The sequence below is a fragment of the Amblyomma maculatum genome, chromosome 2 (assembly GCF_055883805.1).
Source record: "Amblyomma maculatum isolate TAMU_Amacu chromosome 2, ASM5588380v1, whole genome shotgun sequence".
Taxonomy (NCBI): Eukaryota; Metazoa; Arthropoda; class Arachnida; order Ixodida; family Ixodidae; genus Amblyomma; species Amblyomma maculatum.
Window position 1 is genome coordinate 201,704,390 of NC_139345.1, and position 25,902 is coordinate 201,730,291.

A 25,902-nucleotide genomic window follows, 5' to 3' on the forward strand; every position below is an offset into this window, starting at 1 on the left:
CCACTCAGCACTGAGGGCAAGTGGCCGACTGGCAGTGGCCTGCAATGCATGTCAACGTCACACACAGTGCTGGTGAGCTGCTAAACTCCCCTTGGCTGCCAACTGGCTGATTTCCCCTATACGATTGGCTGGCGAAAGAAAAAGAACGATGGAGGAAAACATCATTATCATCATCAGCTGGACCACAGCCGCTCGATGGAAGCGCACTGGTTGCAACCTGCTGTGTCGCGCTGCCGTCAATGGGCAAGCGCGTCCTTGGGAAGTTTACAGTTGCGCCCGCTATTTCTGCTGAGGGCGCCACTGTTCGGGGACACGTCGCCGCTGGGGTCGCCGGCTCTGAGCGCGCGGTTTGCTTCCTTTCTGAGCGCGTTCGCCTCGCGTCTGCGTGGTAAACGCAAACTTTTTTGAGCGCGTGTGTGCAAGCACGTTAACGTTGAGACTGGATGCGTTTGTTTTTTAAGGCGAAAGCCGTTCTAGGTCCATAGAACGAAAATCTATGCGCAGAAGCTGTGCCTGTTATCTGTGCGTCGCATCTGTGCACTGGTGTGCCAGTCGCAAAAGCGGACGTGCTAGGAGGGAGATTAAGAATGAAAATGATTGATGGTGATAGGTAATCAATCAAAGTTATAGACATTGATAGAGATAATGACTAATGTTAATAACTAATAATGGTTAATAATGACTAAAATGATTTGTAATGACCAGTATATCAAGCTACGACATGTAATGACCGCAACTGATTAGAAATGAGTAAAAGTGCTTAGCAATGTGTGGTAATGACTATAATAGCTAGGCATGACTCATCATTACGGTTAATGACAACGAAATGACCAATATGTGAAACGACATGTAATGACCACTGCTGATTCTAAATGAGTAACCTGTTTAGTTATGAGTAATAAGGGCTACAATGACTACGCAGGCAGACTCATCATGACTGAGAAACGACTAATATATCAAACGACAACTTGAAATGACGAACTGTGGCAAACGATGAGAGGCAAATGATAGGAGAAGGGTAGGCTTTCGCCGTCCTGCGCTTAAGAGACATCTAAGAGACCCTCTAATTTTATCTGCTGAGCTCGCTTCAGGCAAAGACAGCAGCGAGGAGTGGAAATGCACTCGCTTCCTCTGAAATGAAAGCGGCGCTGCAGTTAAAATGTCCTGATGCTGAAGCATAATGCCCTATCAGCTGCCATTGAATTTGCTACAAGGGACAGCAGATTGGACTTGTTGGTGATTAATTATAGGTTAACTGTGCAAACAACGCGACGGGAACACAGGAGAAGAAGACGGCATAACCGCGCTAGTTGTATCGTCCTCTTTCCCTGTGTTCCCGTCACGTTTAACCTATTTAGTTACCAGGGTGCTGGCCAGTGAACTGGTATTTTTAACTATGTGTCGTGAAGCAGATGAACACGATGAGGTAGCACCAGAAGCTTTTCTCGCAGGTTATGTTGCGAGGACATATCAGAAAAAACTACAAAGGTTCTTTTTTTTATATAAGCATGCAATTTCTTCTAAAATTTGCCACGCTAGTCTGAGTGGCCTTGCAAGTAAAGGAGCCTGTGCATACAACATTTGTTTATACTCTTGAGACTGTTTGAGCCGATGCGATAAACTGAAAAGCCACGTTCCTGAGAAAATCCGGCGCCCACTGTGTCGGCGGAAAGTCGGAAAAATACCGCTCTGGTAAGAGGCATTAGTTGATGATATGGCCAGACACCTTTGGCGCAATGAGAACACATGACATGTTTAATGTGGCAGGAGCTGCCAAACCAGAGCGAGTCAATAAGATGTAAGGGTGAAATGGGAATTATTGAAAGTGGGACCCTTAAATCCCAAGTCAGGCACACTATATATACTTCTATAGGGCACATTCGTACGGCTTCGATAAAGAGGGGCTTTATATAGCTATGTGTAGGGTGCTATTTCATATAATGCGATGGCTTAAGGCTGCATTCTAATGACATGCGACAGAGGCAGGAATTGCGGGATACGGTGAATAAGCAGGTAGCAAAGTGCGAGTACTCTAACGAGGCTCTGCAAGGAGACTTAAGAACCCCAAGTTTTGTTTATCACTACCAAATTGTTGCTTAATTTATGCGATATTTGGTAATGGTTTTGAGGCGACATGTCAGTCGTGCAAGAGCCTGTTGCAGGAAATATGAGCCAACTGGACTAGTTACAGGTTAATGAAAACCAAGGACAAAGGAGGCTTGATTTACCCCGCAAAGGAAGTAATCAAGCTTTGTCAGCTTACGAGCACCTTCATTAACAGGACGATGAAGTGAAGAGGTCCGGCGAAGTAGCAAGCTATGTAAACTTTTGATCTCATCATTGTTTTCGCACTGTACACAGTACCTGCAGCTAACCTATGAAAACAATGATCCCATGCTGAGGTGCTATGCAAGATATCGTTAAGTTGGTGCGCCCACTGATAGTGAGCTGTGCTGGAAATGTCAGCTCAACAGTGGAACGACGTTTATGGCTATGGCATAAACCTCTCTCAAGAAAGGTTTTTCATCTGCGATTGGTATTTTTCTTCCCTTTTTTCTTTTGTGGCCATTTAATTAGCGCACTCGGCTGCTCGCTGAATCTCAGCTGCAGTTGCGCTCTGAAGTTGAACATTCTTGTGATCGCAGCTAAGAGTTTCACAGCAGGAACACTCAATGCGCGTTCTTCTATTGAAAATTGCAAACCAGCGAAATTGTATTGGTTTGCGAGCAGCCAATAAAAATAGTAATAAAAACTTGCGGTGCATATACGTAGCACCTTGAGGCAGACCGGCTATATATGAAGCACGCTCAGTTTGTCCGGTCATGCAAAATGCGGGAAGCCATGACGGATAGCGTTCCGGTTTACAAAAAGGTCTCCAACTGAGTCGAAGATCCCAGGTTATCATCTAGATTTAACCTAATAAACATCTTCATATTTCCACCGTAACATTTGTCAGAATGAGATAGAAAGGTTGGTTACATGTCGCATTTTCACAGAGGCTGCTCATAGTAGGACATTTTTTATTGGATAGCGCTGGCAGCTTAGAACAGGTTGATATCAATTTGTTTATAAAAGCTGTATGCAGGAATGAGTAAATGGTATGAAAATGACACACGGAGTTAGCAACATATTTAATTAAGTGGTTATGCATTAGGCTACCATGGCAGCTGAACAGCTTCGAATTGTTCATAGCCGGGTGACATTTTCATGTGACAAACAACTTGATCCGAATGCAACATCGCGGTAATGCGAGCTCTCCAATCGAATGACCTTGAACCACCATCACATTTGGTTTTTCAGGGTACACTCCAGTATATATCCTTGCCAAGCAAGCGCTAAGTGCTGGCATGGTCACTCTAGACATGACAGTATATACTAATTCGTGTTACCAAATTGTGTGAAGCGGAGCTCTTATATCCTTAAAATAAAAGGCTTCTACCACGTCGACGCCTCCCTCAAAGCGCATCCAGGCGCAGCTCTCCGCGCGTGGCTGTCCCCGAACGGTGGCGCCGCGGCGGTGGCGACTGGAAGTAGGCGCCTCCCGCCGGTTTCGGGCTACGTAGCAGGCCGCATCTAGTGCGCTTCCATCGAGCGGCCGTGGCTGGACCATACCCACTGCAGGGCGAAGGCCTCTCCCACATTCCTCCCATTGCCCGGTCTTGTGCTAGCTGCATCCACTTGAACTCAGCAAACTTCTTAACCTCATCCATCCACCAGACTTTCTGCCACCCCCTGCTACACTTCCTACTCTTGATATCCAATTTGTACCCCTAAGCAACCATCTGTTATCCTCTTTGCATTACATGCCCTGCCCATGACCATTTCTTCTTGATTACTACTAGAACGTCATTAACTCAAGTCATTTCTCTGACCCACTCTGCACGCTTCCTATCTCTTAATGTTACCCCTACCAATTTTCATTCCATAGCCGCCTGAGTTCTCCTCAACTTAAGTAGAACCCTTTTGGTTAGCCTCCAAGTTTCAGCCCCATAGGTGAGTACAAGTAAGATGCAACTGTTGTATAATTTCCTTTTGAGCGATACCAGTAAGCTGCTAGTCATAACCTGCGAGTGCTTGCCAAATGCGCTCCATCCCAATCTTATTCTTCTTATTTCCCTTTCATGATCTGAATCTGCGGTTAACACCTGACCTAAGTAGACATATTCGCCTACCACTTCCAGTGCTTCGCTACCAATGTAAACTGCTGTTCCTACCCGAGACTGTTAAACATTATCTTAGTCTTCTGCTTGATTTTCAAGCCTACCTTTTTACTTTTCCTGCCTAGGTCATCAATCATTCTTTGCAGTTCATCCCCTGAGTTACTTAGCAAGGCAATGTCATCAGCAAATCACAGATTACTGAAGTATTCTCCGTCTACCCTTATCCCTAACTGCTCCCATTGAATACTTCCTCTAAGCAAGCTGTGAATAGTACTGGGGAGATTGTGTCTCCTTGCCTAACACCTTTCTTTATGGAAATTTTGTTACTTTCTTCATGCAGAACTATGATTGTTGTACAGCCACTGTATATATCTTCCAGTACTTTCATGTATGGCTTGTCTGCCCCCTGATTTCACAATGCCTACATCACCGCCAAGGTTTCTACTGAGTCGTATGCTTTTTCATAATCAATTAACGCTATGTATAGGAGCTTCTTATATGCCGAGCATTTTTCTATCACCTGGTTGATAGTATGGATAGTCCGATTTGAAAACCTGCTTGGTCCTTTGGTTGATTGAAGTGTTAAGGTTTTCCTGATTCTATTAGCAATTACTTTAGAAAATTTGTTGCCTTACCTTAGGAGAAAAACAGAGCAAGCATCAAATTTTGCAAATTGAATATTGTGACTTGCATCTCCACTGCAGGCAAATGGCAGAAGGCGACCATGGCTGACAGTGTGAAGTCAGATGCGCTCACTATAACTGCAGCCTTTCACTAACTGGGTACTCAAAGCAAGGCTCCCACATAACCGGCTCACATGGTTAACAGTGGGCGGCTGCTAGACGGAACAGAAGCTAGTGCACTGTCGTGCTTTGCTGGCTGGGCTAATGACGATGCGTGGCATGCTTACATTACCTGTTGCGCACAAACATTTGATATTGGCAAGGATTTTCTCTCACAGAGAAGCTATATACATATAGCCTGCTGTATGTAAAGATTTGTATCATCTACAAGTTTCCATGAAGTCAGTTCAAATGAATGGTCTCCTACTGTACGCACTACAGTAGAATCTCGATGATACGATTACGGCTGGTAGGAATTTCGGGATGATACGAATTTTAAGAATGCTTTGAACGGACTACATTGTATAGAATACATTAAGATTCGGGGTGATACGAAGAGTTTCTAAACCCGCCGCGGTTGATACGAACGTGCAAACCAGTCGCGCATGCGAGCGAGCGGGCCGGCGCGGCTGGCCTCAAGAGGGCAACATAACCGACGCGGCCGCCGCTAACTCCACCCCCTCCCCTCACCCCCCCGCCGCGAATGATACGAACGAACGTTGTACAACCGCACAAAGCCACCGAGCAGCTCAGCGCAAGAGCTCGCAGGGGGAGAGGGTACCCACCGCGGCCGCTGCCTCTCCTCTCTAACACCCCTCACCCCACTAGCCACCCTACCCCCACCTCCATTTCGTAGCAAACCGACGAGCACTAGGCACATGCCAAGTCGTGTACGTCACTCATTCGCTGGCAGCTCATTGGTCTATCGAAAAGTTGTCTCGCCGGCTGTTCCCAGGAGGCCCGGAGGCCTGTGACGCTTGCTGCCGCTGAAGTAGTTCTCCGTTCGCTGGGACGTGAACTGCTCAAACGTTAGAAAGACGCAAGCATTCGCTGCTGCCGAATTGTCGCGGAAGCGTAAAGCCCTTTCTTTTAAGGAAAAGCTTGAAGTGCTGAAGAGGGTTGACGAAAACCCTAAGAAGCGTGTCGACTTAGCAAAAGAGCAGGGTTGGCACCGTCGACGCTCTGCACCATTGTGGGACAGCGAGATGTCATCTTGAAGAATGTGCAGCACTTCGGTGCGAACGTGAAGCAGGCTAAAACAGTGACCCATGTCAAGCTGGAAGAGGTTCTGTTGACTTGGTTCCGTGAAGTGACAGCGGCCAGCGTGAACGTGGACGGCAAGGTGCTACGTGAAAAAGCCGACACCATCGTGCTTTCGCTTGGAATTGAAAATTTCCAAGCGTGTGGGGGGTGGCTGCACCGGTTTAAGGAGCAGCACGGACTTGTCTACCAGGGCGTCTCAGGTGAAGGCAAGTAAGTGGACCAGTCAGCTGTAGATGAGTGGCTGAACACGCTGCCGGCGCTGATTTCGGAGTACGCGCCACGCGACATATTTAATGCCGACGAGGCAGGCCTCTTTTTCAACCTTCAACCGAAAAGAAGTTTGTGCGTAAAAGGCCAGGCATGCCAGGGCGGCCAGAAAAGCAAGGAGAGAGTAACAGTACTCTTTTGCTGCAACTCGGATGGATCCGAGAAACTCCAGCTTATCGTCATCGGTAAGTCGAAGAAACCGAGGTGTTTCCGATCGGCGGAGCGTTTGCCTGTCTGTTACAAAGGTAACCGAAAGGCGTGGATGACTGGAGATTTTTTCCGCGGGTTCTTGACAAGCCTTGATCGGAAAATGGCATCAAGAAACCGGAAAATTTTGCTTTTCGTGGACCAGTGCTTTGCCCACCCAAAGGAAATGACATTCAATAACGTGAAAGTCAGGTTCCTGCCGGCGAACACTACCAGCCATCTTCAGCCACTGGACGCTGGGATAATTAGAAATGTGAAACATCATTTCAAAGGGCTTCTAGTGAGGTGTCTGCTGGCGAAAATTGATCCTAAAGAAGCGAACTTGCGGATCAGTCTCTTAGATGCTTTGCACTTTCTAGCCATGTCGTGGGATAGTGTAACTTCAGACACAATCTCGAACTGTTTTAGAAAGTGCAGATTTGTCATCGGACTTGATGCGGCTTCGGCAGGAGATTGTCAAGAGCCAGATGAAGACCTCGCGCTTGATGGCTGGGACATTCTGAAAACTGAAGCTTCGGCTCGGGACTTCGTTACCGCAGACGACAACGTCGCGACCTGTGGGCTGAGGTCTATTGAAGACTTAGTCAACGAAGCGAATGATTGCAAAAATGAGCCTGACAGTGATGGTGACGCTGACGACGAGTGTGATCAGCCGCCGTCAACGGCAGATACTCTTTACGCTTTGGATGTTCTGCGCCATACCATGAATACCGTCAGCGTGAGCGCCGAAACCGCGGCATGGTTTTATGCCTTTCAGGCGGAGCTTGTTCGCGACATCAACAGCAAAAAAGTGCAGACAAGCATCACGGACTTTTTCGGCCGTAAGTAGTTCGCCATAATAAAGTTTGGTTCATTTTCAATTCATTCCCATGTGGAAGTTGACTTGTTTTGGATCATACGAATTCGGGATGATACGAATATTTTGCGTGCTCCCTTGGAATTCGTATCATCGAGATTCTACTGTAATGTGGTAATGCCCATACCATTGGTTCCCATGTTCGTGCAGTTCAGTTCAGGCGTTCAGTCGTGTCCGACTCTTCGTGACCCTATGGACCATGTCACGCCACGCTTTCCGGTCTCTCACTATCTTCTTAACATCACATAGCTTCATCTGCAATGCCTCGAGAATGCCATCTAACCATCGCGTTCGCTGCCTACCCCTTCTCCGGCGACCCTCAACCTTTCCCAACATCAAATCTTTCTCCAGCGACTCCTCTCTTCTCATCAGATGACCAAAGTAGCTGAGCTTTAACTTTAGAATTTGACCCTCCAATGAGCAGTCAGGGTTTATGGTCGACAATATCGACTCATTTGATCTTCTGGCAGTCCAAGGAACTCTCATGTTCGTGCACTCAGCCACAATTTGCACTGTTATCCATTCTTCCATCCCAGGTGACAGTGGGATGCATCCTTATTACTGTGCAGCACTGGGAAAACAATGAAAAAGTGTAGCACTCACAAGGGGTGTTCTTCCAAGTGCTGCAGGCGGCACAGGTACTTGTTTCGAAACTGGCCCGCTCGCAGGGGCGCATCCTCCTTGTGTGGCTGGCTGCGCACAGCCACCTCGACAAACTGAAACACACATGCCACTACAGGAGTCCACAAAGCAAACAAAATGGGACACACACACACACTGGGAGGATGGAGACAATCGGATAGAACTGATCCACTGCCTACCAGCCCCCGTTTCCATACTTGTACACACACTGAAACCCGCTTACAAAGTCAACCTAAATTATATCAAATCAGCATTTCAATAACTGCACAGTTTGCATCGCAATATTTGTGCTATGCTACATGCAGTAATGCTGCACTTTTTTATTCCACCCTTTCCTTAATATTTCTTTACACAAGAGTACAATGCATAAGAGTTCATTGCTCCTTCAAGATATTTTCCCACAAACAAAACTCAAAGCCTGTTCAGGTCTGCTTGGTTGGGTCACGGCCTGGGGACTGTTCTGGTAGGGGCTTTTACAATGGAGGAGTCAAGACGCATATGCCAGGTTTCAGTCACATCTCCTGTGAACACTATGCCTAAAAAAATACCTTTCATCCACTCATAAAACCGCTCAATGCGGACACATTCAACGATGCCTGAAAAAACAACTCTAATGCACATTCGTTGAACTTGGTAGCACAGACTCAAGGGCATATGCAATCCTTTCGGAGAGAGAGTTTCCATACAGGAACTTTAAATCAGCGTACTACAATGACCGGTGGCGTCAGCCACAGATAAAAGCCATGCTTGTCAAATGCAACGTGCAATGAGATACTGAGAAGATACATCATGCATGCTACACCCAGGGTATAAGAAACAATTGGGAAAAGGTGCTCACAATACAAAAAGAATTTCTCTAAAGCACAATTGCATAGTGGGTGGAACAGCACGAAGAGACAAAACACCCAAGAAGAGAAGCACTACAGACGAGCGCTGTGTTGTGCTTCTCTTCTTGTGTGTTTCGTCTCTTCGTGCTGTTCCACCCACTATGCAATTGTACCAACTCGCCCAACTGTCCATCCTACAAAGCATAACACAGTGGCACAGTTTGAGGAGCCAATAAGATTTGATGAAACAAGGATGACAATGAAGCAAAGAAAAAGAACTAGCAGACAGTGCACAAAAGAGCGGCAAAAGCCATCAGTTAAATGGGAAGGCTTTTAAAACACCTAAGTAATAAAGCCTACAAGAAATTTCTGCCACACCTTTTCAGGGGCAATAAGCTTGGGTCAGGCTAAGAAATGGCCAAAAATTATGGTCCGACCCACTCTACACATACGTTAGTCCCCCACAAAAATGGATGCCTGCTGCTCAATGCTTTAGTCTTATTCACAGGCAGTGAACAAAAAAAGGCAGGTTGCCTCTAAAGAAGCATTTATACACCAGCTTCATTACGTCTCTTGTAAGCATCGAGCAATTATGTAGTGTGTATGATATACCTACTCAAAATCATCACCTCTTATCAGCATCTCGGCAGAGGCATTTGTTCTATAATTTCCTTCTTTCCAGTAGTGTCACATAATGTACTCCAGATGTGGCATGTGTGGCAGACGTAAGCAACATGTATGCCAGAATTGGCACAGTATATTTATAGACATCTTATGCCCATGACGACTCTATAAGCACATGTGTGTGAGGGAAGGCATCACAAAGAAATACACTCTGTGTGTTCCACAAGGGTAAAAAGCTGCAGCATTGTCAAGATATCTCGCATTGTTCAAGTCATGAAGATATCGTGCATTCATAAGTGAATGAAATTTATCTCTCACATAATGTCTTGTAATAAATCTTGGGTTTCCTCCTTGTGCCTGGCAGCGTACGAAGTTAGCACCATTTGCAGCAGCCCTGTTGTTGCTCCTGTTGCACTAATTGCCAACCCTTTTCCCTTTTCCAAGACCCTTTCCAAGACGTGACCCTTTTCCAAGACCTGCATGCCTGCTGTCTACTTTCATTAGCACTAACAGCCCCAGCATGGCCTCTACACATGGTGCTGGCACCTACAAGGTGTGGCTTGTAATACTACTGCCTCAAAGCTATACCTTTGTTGGGTGCATTTTATTTTCCCGCGATGTAGACAAATGAAGGACAAAGGAAGTGAAAAATTATGGGGACACTTTAGGGGAAAATATAATAGCATTAATGGTCTATGTATATCACTTCACAGACACTGTTTTTATGTATATTTTTTCTATTTACTACAACACGTACAAGCTCTTCCTTTATTGAACTTCAACAAAGCTGCCTCAATTGCCTATGGATAGCATATGGTTCATGACCTAATAGTCATAGGTTCAATTCCCATTTATTTACTGCAATTTTCTTTCCAGGATAATTAATTTGCTTTACTTTCTTGCATGTCGTGACACTGTAGTGACATCAAGACCTTATAATCACAATTTATCTTGCGTTCTAATCACTTTTGATTCCGTGTCAAGTCATAACTCCCTCAACCAATCCAGATTTTTTAGACCAGCCGATGCCAATTACGATGCTAGGTTCTCCGCCGACCAATACCCTTAATGCCATCATGTTAAAACATGCATTCCTGAGTTCAATCTACACCCTAACTTTTAAGAGGCCTTGTCTCTTTTTTAGAAAGCATAGTTCAAAAAGGACAAGGCTGACAGATATGCAGTTACCTGTCCCATTTACACCTTTGCTGTCGTCGTCCTTATTTTCTGCCATGTTTTCCAAAATATGCCAACTTACCCAAACTAAGCTGCTTTTTCTCTCCCCAAACTACCTCCACCGATTTAGAATCTGTCTGTCTTTGCCTGTGCTCAACAATGCCTGTGATGCCTCGTGCCCATGATGAGAACCTGGTGATGCTCCATTACTTGTTCTGCCACACATACTCTGACCGGCTGGTGCTCGTTAATGTGCCTGCACCCTTCTCAATACACTGGTGACACTGAAGGGGGACGCAACCCATGGGTGCCAGTTGCCTCTTTTCCAACACTCAAGGAATGACAGCGAAGGAAAGATGGGTGCTCGACCTGACCTTCCACAACACAGCAGAAGTGAAGAAGGCAGGACAGGTCTGGATATGTTCAGTGTAATAGTGGACATGCCAAGAAGACCAAAGCATTGCAGCATGAACCTGTAAAATATGACTCTGTGCCCTTTGCAAGACGAGTAATACTTGGAAGAATGCTGCACCAGACTGGGGCACGATCATCAGCAGTGCTCACCATAAATGCATGGGCAACAGTGGAGGACACTATCTCACGTGGACTGAATGGAAGCAAGTGCTTTAGTCTATGCAAGCAGATTAAGCACAAGCCTCAGCAAAAGAGCGATCCTTGCACCATGCCAGCGATGAGCACTGCCCACTTGTGCAGAGGTACTTTGCGTGAGTGGCACACAGCTGCAGTGCAATGACTGAAGAGGTATAAGTCTCGCTCGATGACAACTGTGAAGAAGAAGGGGCACCTTGTCAATGGCCTCCTGGAAGCACTGGAGCCAGTATCGGCGTGCCTCCGCATCCTGAGTCAGGTCTACCGTGTCGGCCAAGTAGCGGGCAGGATCTGCAAGCAGTGGACAGTACACCAGCTGCCACTCGAACCGGTCCATCTCCAGCTGGTCAATCTGCACCACCCACACACACAGGCCACATTTCAGAGGGCTTCAAGCTTAATGTGTGCCTGTTGGAAAAAACGAGCATGGCTGCTGCGAACAACAACAGTTAGACTTGGTTATAGTAACCAAATTGTCACCCTGCATATTTTTTTCTTTGTCCTGTTATTTCTGCATCCAAGCAAGAGCAAGAGCCGATCATAGACGTCCCTCATGAGTTTTTGTGCTTTATTGTCACGAAGCTTGAGGGCTTCGGCAATATCTTCAGTAAATAAGCACTAGGTAAGAGATAGTCGCCGCCACGAGGTTTTTACATGCAGGTCACCCGCCGCTACATGTTCTTTACATGGAGTTTTCAAATACACACACTTCAATGGAGACAGCATTGGGGAATTGAATAACTGTGTAATATCAAGCATTTTTCTACACTGAAGTTCGTTCCCCAGAGGTTAAACTGTAAATGATGACACCTGATGAGTGCAGGCCTTGTCAAGGACACACACATACTACACACCATTGTGCTGTTGTGCTGGGACAGCTGTGCAGGAATGGGGCTTTGCAGGCCAGAACTGCCAGCATAGTTCTCACTCCACGAGCAGTTTTCGGTGCCTGTAACAAGGAGCACCAGCACTGGATTAAGAGCGTTGCACCAGACCACTTTTGCAGTTTATCGCACAAAATGACAGCACTGCGAGAGAGGCAGATAGGATCAATACTGTCCGCAACAATTTCTGCCACTGAGAGATGTGGGTTCTGCACATATGGGGCAGAAAGTGTACACGCGCCTTTTCTTGCACAGGTGCTTAGTGGTCATGTACAAATCTCTGCCAGCTGCTTGCACGCTACACGTATACACACTTGAGCCTCCAGAGAAACCAGCCCAGCTTGCTTAACTTCACAATTCTGTTCCAGCTTCTACACACATTATTACTTCCTCGAGATGGTGCCGTACAAAAGCAGCAAGCACTCTGAGATTCAGCTTGACACTCTCCAAGTGCAATTCCAAGATGTCACACTGTCCACTCATATGGACATGGTAATCATGCAGCCTTTTTTTATTTGGCACAAAGAAGTGCAGAAAAATAAGCAAGACTCGAGTGAGAGTTCAACTGTTCTCTACACATTCTCCTCCCAAGGCCGCGCACCCCTGGCACTGATGGACAAGCTGCTGCAGATCCTCACTGTGAGAGTTTGGGAAGGGCTCCACTTCAGCACTTACTTCCTCATCATCCCAGAAGAGTTTCCCATGCACGGTGTTCTTCATGTGAGGCAAAAGAAAGAAGCCACTTGGTCATGCTAACATGGAGGAAGGGACAAGATTTCACAGAGGCTGTGTGTGTGTGTGTCTTTGGGAGCTTCCCTCTGCACTTGGCACACCCTGCTACTTTGTGAGCAGCCTGCAATAACATACCCTTGTAACAATTTGGCCTTTGCAGGCATACTCAGCAAGAAAAGCAATGTGGCAGTCCTAGAACATGCTCATTTTGAACTTGCTGGATGAAGGCACAGCCTTGGCCATTTTCGGGTGCTGGCATCACATGCTGCCACTGTCTGCTTTGCAGTCTGGTTTCTGGGTTATGACACAGTCGCAAAAGTCATCACAGTCATTCTCGCAGAGCTTCATCATTTTTGCAGCTGCTTTGTCTCGCGAATTTTTTAGCCTCAAAGTCAGCAACTGAGAAACCCAGAGAACTGCAGCCTTCATCTTGAGCTGGATTTTACAAAAGATGTTGTGCACTGAGCATATACCCATCCTAACCTGTCCCATACTGTTCAGCAGTTACCAACTAGTCAGTGAGCACCACAGCCTCTGCCTGCACAGCAATTTGTGGCTCACCCCCAAATGTTAGTTGGCCACTCTGTTACTCGTCGTTCAGTCTTATTTGACTGCATTGAAATTGCCTGCATCATTTGGCAAGTCTCCTAAACTGAGACAGTGTCCCTGTACACAGCTACCAGCTCGGCCTGAGTTTTCTTTTCCCCCTTAAAATATACAAATTAGATCACCACACATGCTTCACCTTTCCGAATGACAGCTGCCATTTTCTGCCTTGATCTGCTAGCAGTGTTGCACGGTGCTCTACACAACACAATTTTATAATCCCGCTAAAGCTAGAGGAACATGCACTCATTTTGAGGCTTACTGATTATGCCGGTAAAAAATGTATAGCACAAATAATACAAACTTTCAGAGAAAGCTCGAGATAAATAATGCATGGTAGGGCTGTGATGTCGGCACCACTATTTCTAGGCCACTGCACAGCAGTTCCAAGTGCATGACAGAAACACATCACCAATACACCAATACTCCAGGTGTGTCAATCTTTCCTAGGTGTACCAGCCTTTCTTTTGCAGTGTAGAAAAATCACCACACAATAAATGCAGTAGTGAACTATAACACTGATATGCAACGACTTTGTGCAGCATGGAGATAAATTTGGTACATCATCACTAAGGAGCTAGTGTATATCAGTCAAAGCAAGAAATTTTGGTCTTAAATTTATGTGGCATATAAGTAATCCCTCGTTATAACGAAATCGCTTTATTCGAAATATCGTTTTATTCGAAATATCTTCCGGTCCCGACCCAAGTGCATGCATTTTAAGCCGCATTACTCGAAGTGCACGAAGAGCTTGACCCGCTTACAGCGAAGTGGCGAGCGGAGGCGTCGCCGAGCGGCAGCGTCGCTTTTGCGCATACAGCGGTAACAGCCACTGGCGATGTGTCATGCGACGCCAACGCCTGTCGTTGCCGCTAGCGCATACCGCTCAGCACGGAGCGGGTATCTAAAAGCCCAAAAACGGAGCGACAGCAACCAGCAGCAATGCTTTGGCAGTCCTCAGCCGTCGCGCGGCCTGTCAACTCCGGTCGGAATCGTATCGTTGGTATCCCCCATGATAGAATCTGCACAAAATTGATGTTTTTCTCATGATTTGCGATGCCAGAAAAGCGCGATCTCTTGGATGCTGAAGTGGCCAAAATACCGCGTTGGCATGGGGTGTGTTCGGTGAGCAAATTTTTACCGCTGGAAAGAGCTCTTCTGGCGCTAGCACAAAAGAAAAAAAAAAGTCCGTCGTTAGCTTTGTTGCTCTTTTGACGGTGGAAACCGACGGATAGCTTTGCGAAAACACACGAATTCGAACGTCGCAGGCCGCGAGGCCAGCGAGGCAGCGGCATTTGCGGCGCTACCGCGCTACCCAGCGTCATGCGCACCTCCCCCCAGCTCCCGAAGTGGACTCGCCTAAATTGACGGACAGCTTTCCGAAAACATCGGCGGCGAGGCAGCGTCAGCGGAATAAGCGGCGCTACCGCGCTACCCATGCGCTACCCAGCATCCCGCGCTAGGGTGCCTCGATGCGCGCCAAGCCAAGCCAAGCGCGCGCGCATGGGGAGGCGCATGGGGAGGCGGGAGACCGCGCGCATCAAGGCACCCTCTCCCGCGCACCTCCCCCCCACCTCCCGAAGTGGCTTCGCCTTCCCTCACCGAGATGGGCCTAGTGCGCTAGTATGGAGGCGCCACTGCTCCGGAACAAGTGGCGCTACCTCCCGCCGGCGCACCCGTATGTGGTACGTCTGCTCGTCGGAGAGAGGCGGTGGAGTGAACGCGAAGTCTACGCTTGTCGACAGCAAACTTGTTAGAACGAAACTTTCCTCAGCCATTTCTTGTCTCGTGCCATATGCGCATGTAAGAGACATGTGTGCCATGTGTTTGTGTTGAAAAATAAATCAAAAGCAAAGCAAAGAAAGCCGCTACTCGTTCATGCCATCTGGTAGAAGGCCGCCGGCGCTTGCGGCGCAGCGCATCGTCGGCGCGCGAGCGCTTCTGCCGGCGGCTCTTCGTTTTTTTTTTTTTTTTCTTTTTGAAGTAGGAATTTGGAATCCGCGCAATTTGGCAGTTTGAAAGTAAGTAGATAAATAAAACAAAAACTAGGCCAGTGTGCAATGCGCACCCCTGACTTTTCCCCTCGATCGGTGGCAGTGCATGTGTAGACGGCATATGTTCGACCCCCCAGAACCGAGAGCCGAGTACAGCTGGGCACCGTCAGTCAATGAAATCGCTCTTAAAAAAAAAAAAAAAACGCAAGCTCTTTCGCAGGACAGGACGAGCCCAGGTTGTATCTGGAGATGTGCCCTAAGGCGCCGGGCAATGTGTGCACGTGCTTTTTCGCCACTTGGCAGTTCTGCCGTAGTTTTTATTTTCTACTCGGTGCGTCGAAACGAGAGGTGACTTGTGACAGTGCAGTGCGCAGAAAAACAGGCATAGCTGAGCAAGCTCCGCAGCGCGTGCTGTTCTGAGGTGGCGATCCTAGAATGTTGAGACTTATTTTAAGAATAACTGCTTGGTGCGCGGTCAGAAACTGTACGAAGCCAGCACGTGTATGGAGTGCGCGAGGAACTTCACAGTGCAGAGGGGCCCTCGGATATCTTCGGAAAACGCGCGCCTTCTACAACGTCAGCTTGGAGGTTAGTTTTATTCGGCCCTTTCGGCGTCTCTTCACTACATGTGTAATTCGTTTTTTTTTTTTTAATGTAGTTTTTGGTAAATTAACCCATGCAATATCACCGAGGCCAGTTGCATCTGCAAGGTTGGGGACCACTGTTAATGATGAGTCACATCGCTCTCGTATGATTTCCAAGGAAACCGAAAACACTTTGATTTTCGGTTGCTTCCCGGCAGTTTTTTTAATAACTATTAAGGCACCCATAAACACAGCCAAACAGACCAGATCGAATTGGCCGAGATATCAAAGCTAATCAATAAGCGCAAGGTGGCCGATATAAGGAAGTATAACATGGAGAAAATTGAGCATGCTGTAAAAAACGTGGGAAGCCTTAAAGCGGTAAAGAAGAAATTGGGCATAGGCAAAAACCAGATGTATGCGATAAGGGACAAGGCGGGCAACGTCATCACTAATATGGAAAAGATAGTCAAAGTAGCCGAGGAGTTCTATACAGATCTCTACAGTAGCCAAAATAGTCAGGACCGTAATGAGATTGGCGATAGGGAAAAACAGTCAGACGTTCCACCAGTGACGAAGGACGAGGTCAAGAAAGCACTAGAAACTATGAAAAGGGGGAAATCAGCTGGAGAGGATCAGATAACTGCAGATTTGCTGAAGGACGGGGGGGATATCGTGCTAGAAAAACTGGCCACCCTGTATACGCAGTGCCTGGTGTCATCGACGGTACCGGAACCATGGAAGAATGCAAACATTATCCTCATTCACAAGAAAGGGGACTCTAAGGACCTTAAAAATTACAGACCAATCAGCTTACTGTCTGTTACGTATAAGGTATTTACTAAGGTAATCGCTAATAGAATCAGGACAACCTTAGACTGCAATCAAGCAAAGGATCAAGCAGGGTTTCGGAAACGGTACTCTACTATCGATCACATCCATACCATCAATCAGGTGATAGAAAAATGCTCGGAATATAGCCAGCCCTTATACATAGCATTCATTGATTACGAAAAAGCATTTGACTCAGTTGAAACCTCGGCGGTGATGCAGGCATTGCGAAATCAGGGGATAGACGAGCCGTAGGTGAAAGTGCTGGAAGATATATATAGTGGCTGCACAGCAACCATAGTTCTGCATAAAGAAAGTAGCAAAATTCCCATAAAGAAAGGTGTTAGGCAAGGAGACACAATCTCCCCAGTGCTATTCACAGCTTGTTTAGAGGAAGTTTTCAGAGACTTGGAATGGGAGCAGTTAGGGATAAGGGTAGATGGAGAATACCTCAGTAATCTGCGATTTGCTGATGACATTGCCTTGCTAAGCAACTCGGGGGATGAACTGCAAATAATGATTGATGACCTAGACAGGAAAAGTAGAAAGGTGGGCTTGAAAATCAATATGCAGAAGACTAAGGTAATGTTCAACAGCCTCGGGAAGGAACAGCAGTTTACATTAGGTAGCGAAATACTGGAAGTAGTAGGCGAATATGTCTACTTAGGACAGGTAGTAACCGCAGATCCGGACCACGAAAAGGAAATAACAAGAAGAATAAGATTGGGATGGAGCGCATTTGGCAAGCACTCGCAGATTATGACTAGCAGCTTACCGGTATCGCTCAAGAGGAAAGTATACAACAGTTGCATCTTGCCTGTACTCACCTATGGGGCTGAAACGTGGAGGCTAACCAAGAGAGTTCTACTTAAGTTGAGGACAACCCAGAGGGCTATGGAACGAAAAATGGTAGGGGTAACATTAAGAGATAGAAAGCGTGCAGAGTGGGTCAGAGAAATAACTCAAGTTACCGACATTCTAGTAGAAATTAAGAAGAAGAAATGGACATGGGCAGGACATGTAGGGCGAAGAGAGGATAACCGATGGTCGCTGAGGGTAACAAACTGGATTCGAAGGGAAGGAAAGCGTTGCAGGGGGCGGCAGAAAGTTAGGTGGGCGGATGAGATTAAGAAGTTCGCAGGGGTCAGGTGGATGCAGTTAGCACAGAACCGGGTTAAGTGGAGAAATATGGGAGAGGCCTTCGCCCTGCAGTGGGTATAATCAGGCTGATGATGAATGAAACACAGCAGTAAATCGAGCTGCAAGTCTTAAAGGAGGCTTTCTCTTTGCGGAGAGCCATGAACGCGTGGCAAGAGCGCGCACTCCTGCAATGTGCTTCGCTCTCGATATCGTACTTCTTCAGGCTAGTCTTCCCAAAAACGAGCGCCGAGAATAGCTGGAAACTATCATTACGAAGTCATTAAAAAAAAAAGAACACAAATCCCGCTGGGCAGGAAGACTGCGCGCTCTCTACAACACACAGGCCGTGTCCGAAGACGTGCCGAGCACTGTTTCCAAGCAGGTACGCATAGTACAACTCTTAGGGCTTCAGCGGAGTTCAGAAAAAAAAAAAAAAACACTACTCTTTTTTTTTTTTTTTTTTGCATGCCGCGCGCTCGATACAACCAAGCGATCGGTCGTGCGCATGCTTGAAAGAAACCTAGCGTGCAGTCCTGAAAAAAAAAAAGAAAAAAAGGGAAATGCGCAGCTGAAAAGAAAAGCAATGGGGGCGATATCAGGTTGGAAATGACCATAAAGACAACAGTAAGTAGAGGCCCTTGTTTCAGTCGGCGTTTATTTCTTTATTCTTACGGGGAACCAGGAACAAATCGGAACACAGCGTAAGCGCTACCCACGGCTGCGGATCGATACAGCCGCCTTTCTGAACGGCGCCTCCCAGATGGCGCCACATGTACGGCCAAAGCTGCAGCGCACCAGGCCCATAGGCATCTGCGAAGTGCGCATGCACGTCGACTGTGCGATCCGTTTGAACTGCCTGCTGCCAGTTTTTAGTGCTGTCGCTGTTCCTGCCTCCTCCTGACCTCGCGAGGCCTTCCGTGCTTCATACTTCTCGGAACTCCGGTCGCCTTTCTTCCGTCTGCACACGCGAAGCCCGCCATTGCAACCGTCATCCCCAGCGTGCTCCGACGAGGACAGCGAGATGACCTGAAGGCATGACCACATTTTGAAGCTTCTGCCGTCTTCTTCGCCCGCCGCTTTCACGCCGACGGCGCATGCATTTGGATCCGTGCTGCAGGCCACGTGGTTGCGTGTTATTCGGAATGCTACGTTAGTCTTGCCTCGCGTGTGTTCTTGTGGTCTACAGTGACAAATGGCTCCGTCAGTCTCCAGGCAAAAATGTCTGACTTTGGAGCAGAAAGTTCTGCTGATAAAAGAAGTGGAAAAAGGCCGCCGGCAGAAAACTGACATTGCGAAGGAATTTGGCATACCGTCGTCAACTTTATCAACTGTGTTGAAAAATAAGGACGCTGTGCTGGATGGCTTTGAAAAGAGCTTCTCGTCAAAGAGAAAGAGGAATCATGATTCAAAATATCCGGAAGTGGAGGGTGCACTTCTACAGTGGCTGAAGAACACCAGGAGCGCAAATCTCCCTGTAAATGGACCTGCACTTACTGCAAAAGCTGAAGCTCTCGCCCTCCAAATGGGGCATAAGGATTTCAAATGCAGCAATGGCTGGCTTGAGCGCTTCAAAAAACGACACGGCGTGACCTCAAAGACGATTGTTGGCGAAAGCGCAGCCGTGAGCCGTGACACTAGACGTATGGCGCCAACATCGGCTCCAAGCTCTACTTGAAAAATATGAAGACAAAGACATCTACAACCTTGATGAGGCAGCATTTTTCTACAAAATGCTACCGAATCGCACGTTCACATCCCTGGCGCATCCTCATCCGGAGGAAAACAGAGCAAGGAGCGTGTCACAGTGCTTTTTGGTGCTAATGCAACAGGCGAGGACAAGCTTCCCTTGTTGATACTGGGAAAGGCGGAGAAACCGCGGTGCTTCCGAAATGCAACTGTTCCAAATGAATGCGTCTACAGAAGCAATAAGCGAGCTTGGATGACTGCTGCAATTTTTGAAGACTACGTGCGCCTAATGGATAGACGGTACGGCGCAAAGAATCGGCAAGTGGTCTTCATCATTGATAATTGTCCGAGCCATGGGAAGATCGACCACCTCAAGGCGATCACTTTGGAATTTTTGCCTGCCAACACTGATCAGGGCATCATTGAGACCACCCGGAAGCTGTACCGCAAGGCTCTTTTGCAGCGCATGCTCACAGCGTATGACGCCAGCAAGAGTTACAGCATTGATTTGCTTGGTGCGATCCATTTGCTAAACTTTTCATGGAAAGAACTTGCACCTTCGAAGATCGCCAACTGCTTTGCGCACGGCGGCTTTTCCCGTGCCGCCGTCACCGACCCTGACGATGACTAGCCAATAACGAGGGATTACTGTATGTCACCCTGGGGCTGTCCTACTTGTCTGCCACTGCAGTCCCTCTCCAACTGCTGCCACCTCGGTGGTACACAGTTCATGTGGCGAATCACCCGCACAGAGTAACAAGGATGAAACACGAGCACCAGTCACTACCCCGCACTGTCACGCACCCATCCTTGCCAGCTTCTGTGCAGGCCACATCAGGAAAGGTCACAACCACAAGTTTCTAGCCCATTTCCACAAGTACAAATTATTCCATCATAGTTCCGCATGCATCACACTGCTACCAGCATCCTTCTGACCCACACAGAGTGTGCACTAAGAAGAGGGATGTTCCCACACACCCACCATACTCGCTGGCTCCCTTGAGGAAAGCACCAATGGCACCCAGGTAGCCCTCGTGCCTCAGGAAGGATGCCCGCACCTTGCCCTGCATATTTGTTTCCTCCTCTAGATGATCACACATGCAGACACTATGGTGACTATGCCACAGAATTACTAACCAATGCTACCAACAGAGGCTGCAAATGTTGGGGCTGTCTCTACAAAAGCAGCACAGTGGAAATGACAGCCTTACAACAACATGGTTACATTGACAATTGTGCCACACTTGTATTCCACATGAAGCCCCAAGATTGCCATCCTATAGCAGGATATACGCTGATATTATAGACGAAACACTGAATTTCACAATGGGTTGTACAAAATTAAATTCCAAGCAGCCATCGTCAAAAGAAAAAAATTAAACAGCACTGCAGAATCTGCATTGGAGTAGTGCGAAAGCACGGATGCTTGTTTTCTTGTTTACCCATTTTAGTCTTTGGTACTTTCACAATGCGCGCCAATCCCTTCCTATGCCCTTTTTCAGCTCTCTTCCGATTGCGAGATGTCACATCTTCTACGTCACATTATTTCACTTCTTGTTTATTCATTTTAGTCTTTGGTACTTTCAAATTGCATGCCAATCCCTTCCTATGCCCTTCTTCGGCTCTACTTTCGGTTGCGTGACGTCACATCCTTGACGTCACATTAATTCACTTCTTGTTTATTCATTTTAGTCTTTGGTACTTGCACATTGCGCGCCAATCCCTTCCTATGCCCTTTTTCAGCTCCCTTCCGATTGTGAGACGTCACATCTTCTACGTCACATTAATTAACTTCTTGTTTATTCATTTTAGTCTTTGGTACTTTCAAATTGCGTGCCAATCCCTTCCTATGCCCTTTTCCGGCTCTACTTTCGGTTGCGTGACGTCACATCCTTGACGTCACATTAATTCACTTCTTGTTTATTCATTTTTATCTTTGGTACTTTCAAATTGCGCGCCAATTCCTTCCTATACCCTTTTTCAGCTCTACTTCCGTTTGCGTGACGTCACATCCTCTACGTCATATTAATTCACTTCTTGTTTATTTGTTTTAGTCTTTGGTACTTTCAAATTTCACGCCAATCCCTTCTTATGCCCTTTTTCAGCTCTACTTTTGATTGCGTGACATCACATCCTTGACATCACATTAATTCACTTCTTGTTTACCCATTTTAGTCTTCGGTACTTTCGAATTGCGCGCCAATCCCTTCCTATGCCCATTTTCGGCTCTACTTCCGGTAGCGTGACCTCACATCTACGTCAACCTAATTGACTGATTTAATTAACTATTTTAGTATTTGATATATTCAAATGTGGCACCAAGCCATTCGCTAAGTAGACCATTTTCGCCTTCACTTTTTCATTTTTTGTCTCTAATTAATTACCTATTTAACCTATTGACCTAATTATTTTTATTGCACACAACATTACATCACCCTCTATCGATTGACACCACTCCTTAACCTCTACGACTTCTCAATTACTCACAACTGCTGCGGACATGATTTTCCGTGTTTTGCCTCTAATTAATTACCTAATTACTTTATTGGCTTAATTAATATTTCAGACACAACATTACGTCACCCTCTATCGATTCACTCATTAACATCTGTCACTTCTCAATTACTCACAACTGCTGCGGACAACTTTCACATTTTTTGCCTGTAATTAATTACCTAATTAACTTATTGGTCTAATTTTGTTTTTGCAGCAACATTACGTCAGCCTCTATCGATTGACACCACTCATTAACCTCTACCACTTCTCAATTACCCGCAACTGCTGCGGACACGATTTTGCGGACGCGGTCTGCAGACACGGTGTGCGGACACGGTCTGCAGACAGAAATCTGTGAATATAGCAAAGTAATGCTTTTACGTTAAAATCTACTAGCAGAAGCACCACAGACGCGGCCAGTGCTAACCGAAAAACACAAACTCGAAAACGAAGTGAAAGTGGTTTTTCTGCAAGATCACTTTTCAGCAGCAGCCTACCTTGCTCCAGTAGTTGATGGCAAAGGAGATGGTGTGCATGCTGAGCGGGTGGCCCCGCAGGAAGTAGCCCCCAAAGTAGACCCGGTCCAGACCATGCATGAGAGCATACAGGCTGGCAATCTGGCCAATGTCATTGCTGATCATGAAAAGCAGGCTGCGGGCTATGTCCTTCTCGCTGAATTCCCCTGCGTCGACCAGCACCACACAGAGATCACTCTTCCGCCTGAAGAAACTGGGCTGCTCTATGCAGCAATAAATTGATCCTCAAACCAATACAAATCAACTACACGCGCAGTTGTTATAAGGTGTAAAAAAAAGGCACATGAAGCAATTAAGTACGCTTCTCGAAGTAAAATGCAGCATCAATAATGTGAAATTCAGCAGCCATGCTGTACCTACATGCATATCAAGGCTTCAGTGCCACCTTTATGCACTTGCTGCCAAGAGCAAAACCTCTAGTACCCTGGATGCCAGAAACAATAAAGTTAGCTGCATTCATTTGTTACATTACAGAACATCATTATTTGCCCTCTCAGACATAAAATACTGCATGAGTCTTAATACAATTAAGTATTTTGATACCTTTATGCAATGGGTATTCTAACAACACAATTTTTAACACCTTCACTAACAAGAACAATGTCACATAGCCTGTAAGGTGCTCTACTTCTGTTCCTACCCCAAATCACAGAGAAAATTTCAATTGGATGCTTTATTCTCTGTACTATCTTTGATCCCACTTCCACAGTAAGTAGGAAGCCCAAGACAAGGAAAAATTGGCGGTCTAATCCGTGCTGTGCCTAGATTATTCCACTGCAGAAATCCATGCGTGTTGACACGTTCTGTTGCCCCAAACAAACAGATTCTTAGGAAACATAGTTTTAATAATGTGTGTGCTCTATACTATAGTGGCCACGACAGCAAGTAACGGCATGAAGTAACTGATGTGACGCACTTAATTCGTGCTGGTTACATCAACTTGTTGTGCAACGATGTAATCAATGCAAGAGGCACTTCTGGTAGTGAATTAACAACTGTGACCCCAACTAGTTCACGCATGAACATTGGCAACCACTGTGAATTTTTTAGCGTCGGCGTTAATTAAAGACGTCACAAATCGATGAGGGGAGAGTCAGGTGCCTGCATAGAGCTGGTGTGCACACTTGCTTAGCTGCATATTGAGGCTCTCACCCGCACTTGCAAAGGCATTCTCGTTCTCACTGACCGTCACCATCCGAAATAGACGCCCTCGTTTGCTGCTTCTAAAGGCGTTCTTGTTCGCGTTGCTCTTTCAGGTTCAAAAGATCCCACTTGTCGTTTTTGAAGGCACTGTCGCCCCTGCTCCTCTTCTGTCCTAAAAGTTTGTGCCTGTCGCTCATGAAAACGATTGTGTTCTCGGCGATCGGCAGCAGCAGCAATGAAAGGTTCCACCAAAGATGACCCTATTATTGTGAGCTCACAGTGGGTGGCAGTTGATGAGTGGGATGTCAAAAGAACGGTCGTTCAAGCACAAGCTGAGTAAATGGCCAGTTCTTGGAGCCGTGGCGCCATCTCGCAGCGTGATCATAATTCAAACAAAAATACAGTGTGCATTGCGTGCGCCAGATGGCGCAACTTGTCCAATAAGTTGCTGACCATGTCATTAAGGTGTACATGCTAGAACCTGTCCCAAATTAGCATCTTATGTCATTGCAATGTCGTTATTGGATAAAAAATATTGTTCATAGTGAGTATATCTTCATCTAACATTATTTTGAAGTCACTTACTGCAATAAGACACAAGCAATTCATAAGACTGCAGTGATAGTGCCTAGTGCACTTCTTAACATCCTTTTGCATTGGTGGACAGAACGGTGATGGACAATAGGAGGTGAAAATGGAGCAGTTAAATGCATTCCTGCATTAAAAATGCTGCAGCCAACTGCAAGCCGATTCTGTAATGTATAGCATTCCTACAATCAATATATATAAACTGAATAACACACAAATAACAAAGAAACTGTACATAAGTTTCAACTAAAGCAGCATACCTCCTCTTCAAGAACCAGCAACAAACTGACCATTAAGAGCAATCAAAAAGTATAAAAATATTTTTTTGCATCCTTACAGCTCTGCTTTCATACTTATATACAGGAAAACCTTATTCATTGGAAATCTAGATAATTCTGACTGCCAGCATGACCTCGGCAGATGACCATGTATCTCAAAGGTGCTGAACATTAAATAACTTAGATGCAGCTGTGCTTTTACTGGTTAGTTCAGGCCGGCTCCCAGTGGAAGGCAGTATTGAGGTGCAACTGAAACACCAAAGAATCGCCCCAGTAGCCCTCCTCAAGCATAAGCTGTGTGGTGCAGTGTCGTCCGTGGACCTTTCACATGCATGCAACGATAGGCGTAATGATGACCACCGGCCAACGCTCCCAATTTGCCTCCAGACTCCTGATTTTTTACTGAACTTTCCAATATTATGACCACTATACCCTATGCCTCCCGTCAGGTTGCCCGTGCAAGAATAGTTTTTGCAAAACCAGCATCACCATCAACCACACTAGCACCATCAGCATCGACGACTAAACATCTGATCACAGCCACACAGTTTTAGTGGCAACAACAGCCCAGTGTCGTAGCTTTGCTGCACCCTTTTCTCCCTGATCCACTACCACTCCATTCAGGTGAGCATAGATGCAATATGTGGCAAAGAAAACGCATAGATTAAAGCTTGTGGCAGTGTTTTGCAAGGCAGTAAGTGCACTTATTCTTTTTTTTGCTCATAACTATGCCAGTCAAAGCATGACATAAGGTCGCTGAAGCCATTCAAAATGAGAAAATCACGCTATATAGGAATGCGTGCATGAAAGGTATACAGCGGCTGCAAGATACACGTTGGGAGCTTCTGGACTGCCTCATCTCTAGCTCTCATCAGCCGCTAGGTGGTATAACATGTATGAGAAAACTCATTGCAGTGTTCCTGTAGCTGCCATGACAGCTGCCGGGCCAGATGAAAGTGATGAGAGGGCATACCACTGCTTCCGGTCCAGCCATGCGTTGACAAAGTGGAAAGAGCACATGCTCTGGAAATGGCATCCGCAACTACGTTGCAGCGAAATACGTCTTTTCCTCCGCAGGATCTGCTGGCACTCAGGTTCGCAAGCTGTACTCGAGTGGTTTTTCGTGCTGGGAGTTTTGGGGCACTACAGC

The 25,902-nt window shown here is 46.5% G+C and overlaps 1 protein-coding gene across 2 annotated transcripts in view; it reads right to left on the bottom strand.

Annotated features, from left to right (window-relative positions):
- Positions 1-25,902, bottom strand: part of LOC146201073 (4'-phosphopantetheine phosphatase-like) — a 177,150-nt gene that overhangs the window by 44,325 nt on the left and 106,923 nt on the right. For both annotated transcript variants that reach the window (XM_084595616.1, XM_084595617.1), the window contains exons 7-11: positions 22,705-22,889; positions 20,694-20,775; positions 12,109-12,203; positions 11,451-11,606; positions 7,980-8,092 (exon numbers count right to left, since the gene is read on the bottom strand). In XM_084595616.1, the coding sequence (XP_084451742.1) occupies positions 7,980-8,092; positions 11,451-11,606; positions 12,109-12,203; positions 20,694-20,775; positions 22,705-22,889 (631 nt within the window). The remainder of the gene's footprint in view (positions 1-7,979; positions 8,093-11,450; positions 11,607-12,108; positions 12,204-20,693; positions 20,776-22,704; positions 22,890-25,902) is intronic.